The following is a 6,486-nucleotide window of genomic DNA, read 5'->3' on the forward strand; positions in this document are numbered from 1 at the left end:
TGCGGTGCCCGCTTCATCCCTGTGCAGTGCCTGCTTTGTGTCAGGAGTAATAATACAGCCGGTCTGGTCCCAAAGAGATGCTGTAACAGCCTGGCAGAGGGAGACAGGGTCGCTGCGACTGGGACCCTGACTGCTGTTAGCTTAGGGTCACCTCCAACTAAATGCATTGAGAAACACGGTGCTGAATGAGTCCAAAGAAAGAGAAACTGGCCCTTTTACACACAAGCAGTTTTCTCTCTTCCAGCAGTTAAATAGGAGATTGCCAGTGGATGAAGGAAGCAATAACTCAAAAAAGTGCAAGCTGCAGTAATGTATCATTTTAGATTAGGGAGTCACCACCCCCTTATTATTAGTAGATGGCATCAAGTGCTCTCTGTGTTGCTATCTGATCTCGTAGCATTTTCATAATAAGCAAATAGAATAACAAGTACATCTTTCTCTAGGAAACACATACGACAGATCCATTATAGTCGATGGAGAAGAAGCTTCTCTCGTGGTGTTTGACATCTGGGAGCAGGTATTTACAATTAAAATAATTTTTTCTGGGCTGTTTTTCACATCCATGTCAAATTTAGAGTAAGATTCTTTCTGCAGCTTCTTGATTGCACCAAGTTTTGGCAATATCCTAGGAGAATAATAATACTGTAATTCTTTGTTCTGTAATTAAACTCCATCTCCTGTGATCAATTTCTACTAGTTGGATAGCTTATTTTAGACTTTGCACAGCACCAGGGTACAAACCTCATCTTGCTGTGTCCAAGCAACTGTTGTCAAGCTAGCTACTGTCAAAGTCAGTGGTTTACAATCTGGTCTATGCCTGCCTGTGATACAACTTGTAAAAGCGGCAAAACTTATAATGTTATATTCAAAATTGGGATCCCCCCCCACCCCAACAGCTTAGTAATATATATATTTTAAAATCCTCCCATAATGCCTCCAATAAGCTAGCTTACTAGGTCTAGAGCTATTAAAATAATTTAATTCATTATTTGGGTCCAGGAATGTTTAGTTTAACATTTTCAGTGCAATAAATAGTTTCTTTCTATCTTTCCTTCTTTCTTCAGGATGACAGTCAGTGGCTTCAGAATCACTGTATGAAAATGGGGGACGCCTATATTATTGTGTATTCTGTGACAGACAAAGTTAGTTTTGAGAAGGCCTCTGAATTGAGAATTCAGCTAAGAAGAGCAAGACAAACAGAAGACATTCCTATCATTCTTGTGGGGAATAAAAGTGACCTGGTCCGATCCAGGGAAGTCTCAGTAGACGGTAAGAGACACTTATTCAATTGTAAATCAAAGTCTAATTTGGTAACCGAGGTTGACCTAGTGGAACTGTTCCAGTTCTGGTGCAGAACAGGGTACGTCTGGGGTGTGTGTAATCTATACAGTGCAGAAATCTGATAACCAGGGCTCCCTATTCAAGACTTCAGAACATGAAGAAACAGTTTGTCGAAGTGGCGGTGGTTGATTTTCATGACTAGGCACTGAGTAGCGTCCTGAGGTGTCAGTAAGTATGAAAATGACTCAGTGCAGCAGCCTCAAAATGCTACTCGATGCAGTATTCAGAGTCACACTCTGTCACTAATTACTAATAGTGATTTTAGCCAATTCTTGGCTATACAGTGGTATTTATTAAATGACTTGATAATCTCAGTCCTGCTCCTGATGGACAGACGCCTGCATCAGAAATCCATCACCGCAGCACGCCATCTCTGCTGAGGGCAAGGTCACAGAAATGGCACAATTCTTTTCTCTAAATAATTCCATTGCATTTGGGGTGTGATAGCTGCCAGGCTTGCATGGCCTGAATCCATGCTGTCCCTGTTCTGCAAATAAGCTGCAACTAGTGAGTTTTCTAAGAGTTCAATTTTGGTAACCAGTTGGATACATGCCAGTGGCACCGAAACAATGGTGGTTTAAAAAAAAAAATAAAGTTTTGTATTTACATGGTAAAATGTTGAGAGACATCATTAGTGCCATAATAAGTTTCCAGCTCTTCAGTCTGGTCCTCATTCCCTGCCTAAAATGTCACACATGCCTGCATGAGGGGCTGGTTGGAGTTCAACCTAGATGGCATGAAGCTGTTATTTGTGGGGAATATGGCAGTGTCTAGGGAATCGTGACTCAGAATGAGGATCCTATTTATTTATAAAGCTTGCAACTCTGCAATCATTTTTTTTTAATCCTCAACTGAAAGTGGAAAGCCATGTTTCAGCCATGAGGCAATTTTTTTCTTTTTATATGTAGATAGTCTGAAATATGAATGTAATGTGGATAGTCAAGCATGGGGACAGTCTATGTAGAGAAGCTGTAGAATCTCCAGCCATGGAAACTTTCAAGAGCAAGTGGAACAGACACTTGGCTGACCTGATTTAGTTAGGGATGATCCTGCTTTGAGCAAGGGACTGGACTAGATGACCTTGTGAGGTCCCTTCCAGCCCTACATTCCTATAATCCTATAAACTTATTTAGTGACTTTTAGCCTTTTATCACAACCCTGTGCCTTCTGACCTCTGACAGGTCTCGTGACTTTTTCTAACTGTAATTTGCTCTATTTTAGGAAATTGTTGCTAGCTTCAGGTATTGCAAAATGTCTTGTCTCCTTGCAGTGCTGCTCCACAGCTTTAATTTGAAAGAAGTACATATTTCTCCGCACCCTATATGGGATTCACTTTTATACAAGCAGACAATATTTAAACCTTTTAATAATGGGCCAGGCTACCTGAGAGACTGTCAGTTGCTTTATATCCCATCTCATTTAGTGGAGCTAAGTATGGCAGTGGTATAACCCTGAAGGCAAGAAAAGGAACTATGAAATACTCATCATCTTAACATTTGTGGCATAAAGGCCATTTTCCCTTACACAATCAATTTATAGGCAGAGAGGGGTATGTGTGAAGTTTTCACTATAGTTTTTGATGCCAGTGTGAATGAAGGAAACAATAGTACATTTTACTGTCATTCACTCACTTGTTTCTGTCTTTCCAGAGGGCCGGGCCTGTGCTGTGGTATTTGACTGCAAATTCATCGAGACATCGGCTGCTCTTCATCATAATGTGAAGGACCTGTTTGAAGGCATAGTTCGACAAATCAGACTTCGCAAAGACAGTAAAGAGGACAACGCCAGGAGAATGGCCAACACTAAGAGAAGAGAAAGCATAGGCAAAAAGGCAAAGCGGTTCCTTGGGAAAATTGTGGCAAAGAACAATAAGAAGATGGCTTTCAAAGCAAAGTCAAAGTCTTGCCATGACTTATCTGTGCTTTAGAAGCTTTCAGCAAGGCCAGATGCTGCTCACGGGTTGTGAACAAGCGTTTGACTGTTATGAAAACTATATGGACAGTCTACATGGTGATTAAAACAGAAAGACTATTTTAGAGTCTCCTTAATGCCTTAAGGTTCATAAGCAAGACCTGGAAGTTACATTACAATGTTTGCTTCAGTGATAAATGGTTTAAGCTTCGTGTGTGCAAGTAAATGAACTGATTTTACAAAAGTGGCTTCCTATGCCCACCTCTTCACTGTGTATATTTGTTATGTCGTCTTGTCCTACGGATACCAGAGATGCAAAGATTAGAAAGGATGATGATAGAAAATGAAATATCACCATAAACTTGTCTCCTTTGCAGAGCAAAACTTGAAAACCTTTTGTACGCAGGCTCGTACACTCTTTTTAGTATAAATAAACAATGATAAATCTTTTTAAAATTAAATGTGGGGGACAGTAGAACCACATTAGAATGGGAGAAAGCAAAATATATATATAGTTAAATACAGAATAAATATCATTTTATGAAGTTAATTTGCACTTCCATTAACTGTTCAATTACTTTGTTACTTGTTTACATGCAGATTTTATAATAATAAAGTATTATTTCCTGTTATAATAGGGTTTGGGTTTTTGTTTTCTGTTTCCTGCACAGCAAGCAAAAGGACAGGCAGCAGTGCTTTTTACACTGGCTTTTTTATAGCACAAAAGTGTTCAGAAAAGTGTAGAGACTATAACATAGATTCTTACTGCCAGCTGGTGCAGATAGCTTGACCCTGCTTGCCTAGTCCACTGAGACTACTCATGTAAATAAGGAAAGCAGGATTTGCTCGTTAATTAATCTTCCACATAGCCCCTAGTCCTTCACTGACCTGAATCAAAACCGCTCTGGCCTTCAACAGAAGCAGTCCCTCCCCACCAGCCCAAGGGATTTAATCAGATATAAATAAGTCTTGTGCATAGTTGTTATTAAAGTCCATAGTAGGATACCTGTAGCTTCCAGGAAAAAAACGTGCTTGCTAGTAGTTTCTGTGAGGGCAATACCAACTTTGCATGGCTAATTTTGGTGGTTGGAAACTGTCCTCGTGCAGGAAAAGCAGATCAATTTGACACCTGGGCAGCTCTCTTACAAGCCTCAGTCTGGAAGTGCTTTGGCCGTGAGCAACATAAGGCTTGTTTATGACGCTAGCCTATAATAGCCTATAATATTGTTTCTAACTACAGCTTTGTTTCATTATAATCATGTATCTCTCTGACTCCTCCTTATTGCCTATTGATAAGGTGAAAGGACTTGTTTGAAAAGAGTGTCAAGGAAGGTCACTCACTAGAGGCTAAGAGCATTCACAGTTTCTGCCTTAGTTGTAATTTTCCCTACATTTGCATTGCTCGTATAACTAGACTCTGAACTAATTCACCTCTTGTATTCCTCCTCTTCCCACCAGTTCCATCCCCTGGCTGGGGTAAAAATGATCAAAAGGAAACCTTGAAGATTGCACCTACAAATTTTCACTTCTGTATTATTTATAGGGTGGGTGCTTGTTGTCTGTCCTCCTGCGTAACGAAAAAAAACTGCTCCTTGATGAATTCTCACCTTATGCTTGCTCCTGGGCTTACTTGAGTTAGGTCAGTAGTTCACCGATAGCAAAGGAATAACTGGTACTTCAGAAAAAGAAATCAGTGTGCCCATAGGTGGCATTCTTTTCTCTTAAATCTGTAGTGAATTTAAGCCCCAGCATAGTGCTTGCAGGCCAAAGACATTGGCTTTTTAGTCGGATATAAACAAGTCCTTGAGCACCTGTGATTAGTAAAAGGTCCATGGCAATTTTATTTATTTTTTAAGTGTTTAACGTTGATGTCCTGGCCCAAGTCCAGCTTGGGGCTTCTATTCCATTTCTCTGAACCCCATCCAGGCATCCTGAAAGTCCAGTTGGATGCAGTTCCCGCCCTAAACATGTCTCACTCTAGCATCTGACCCTGTAACAATCCCTGCATCCATAAACTATTAATACCGCTGCAGCTGCACCACCACTGAAAAAATGGTACAAGGTCCTTATTCATGTGCATGAGTCTTAGCATGTTCCCAATGAAGCCAGTGGCAAAACTATGATATCTTTTGTGTGGGCTTGTGAAGTTTTTGCTCTGTTATGCTTTCAGAATGACCTGTGGAGGATGAAGTCCTGTTGACTGTATCTTTTTCTTCCTTGTCTGTAAAACACACCTGATCTAGCTGTTTCACTCAATCTAGGTCCTGAATTCCATTTTTAATAAGAAATGTGCTGTAAGCTCACTGGTTAAAGTTTGTTTTTTCACAGAGCAATGTGTTAGGATGATGTTTCATTTTTGATGCTGCAACATGAATGCGGCTGCAAAATCTCAAGGTCACGGGCAATAGCTGTGCTCATGAATACTCTGCATTGTAAATCAAACTGCTTTCTCTCCATGAATTTAAAAGACTAGGGTTTTGGACTACTTTTAAATTTGAGCTAGTCATGATGATACTTTACTAGATATTATTTTTGACAGTATAAACATAGTTAATTTCGTATAGTGAAAGTTTGTCATACGAAAGAATAAACCACAGGTCGGTTCCTGGGCTACTCTGTAAAACTTTACCTTTGCAAAATATGAACAATAAAATCAAACTCTTATTTTACTATATTTTTGCCATGTGTTTGTACAGTATCTAGCACAAATAAGTCCGGGGGCTTGACTGGAGCTCTTGGTTGCTATTATAATCATAACAATATGTTTATTATGGTCTAATCCCAGTTTATTTCCAGCACCATGACACTACACCATAAGCATTGTTTTCTAGGGACAATACTTCTGGAGTCAATGTACTAGAATGAGATGCTCCTTCCCTCACTACCAGCCTCATATTAGTGATCTAACATGGAAGTATTTTTCTGGGGTAGTTTCAAAGATATTCATGAGAGTTAGGTGCCCAGCTCCTATAGAAAGTCAGTAACAATTGGACCGCTAACTGTGAACAATAATTTTGAAAATTCCAACCGTTATCTGAATCTCTGCATTTTGAGATGCTAACTGCAGTGCTGGATTTTATGTTGGGGACAGCTCTAATTATTAGTATCTTCTATAATGGAAGGATAGAGCCTTCTATTTGTGACTCATAAATCAGATTTGAAAAACAAAAGGGTTCACTCAATTTATTATAATTAAAATAGCACCTTATGGAATGGTTTAAAATAAGAAAAAAT

The 6,486-nt window shown here is 39.5% G+C and overlaps 1 protein-coding gene across 1 annotated transcript in view; it reads left to right on the top strand.

The window, feature by feature from the left end:
• RRAD (RRAD, Ras related glycolysis inhibitor and calcium channel regulator) overlaps positions 1-5,924 on the top strand; it is a 6,545-nt gene extending 621 nt beyond the window's left edge. Inside the window, exons 2-4 of the mRNA XM_019535433.1 lie at positions 429-517; positions 1,065-1,269; positions 2,991-5,924. Of these exons, the coding sequence (XP_019390978.1) occupies positions 429-517; positions 1,065-1,269; positions 2,991-3,268 (572 nt within the window). The 3' untranslated portion in view covers positions 3,269-5,924. The remainder of the gene's footprint in view (positions 1-428; positions 518-1,064; positions 1,270-2,990) is intronic.
• Positions 5,925-6,486: the final 562 nt, after the last annotated feature.

Source organism: Crocodylus porosus, unplaced genomic scaffold, assembly GCF_001723895.1.
Source record: "Crocodylus porosus isolate Cpor-Errol unplaced genomic scaffold, CroPor_comp1, whole genome shotgun sequence".
NCBI classification, from domain to species: Eukaryota; Metazoa; Chordata; order Crocodylia; family Crocodylidae; genus Crocodylus; species Crocodylus porosus.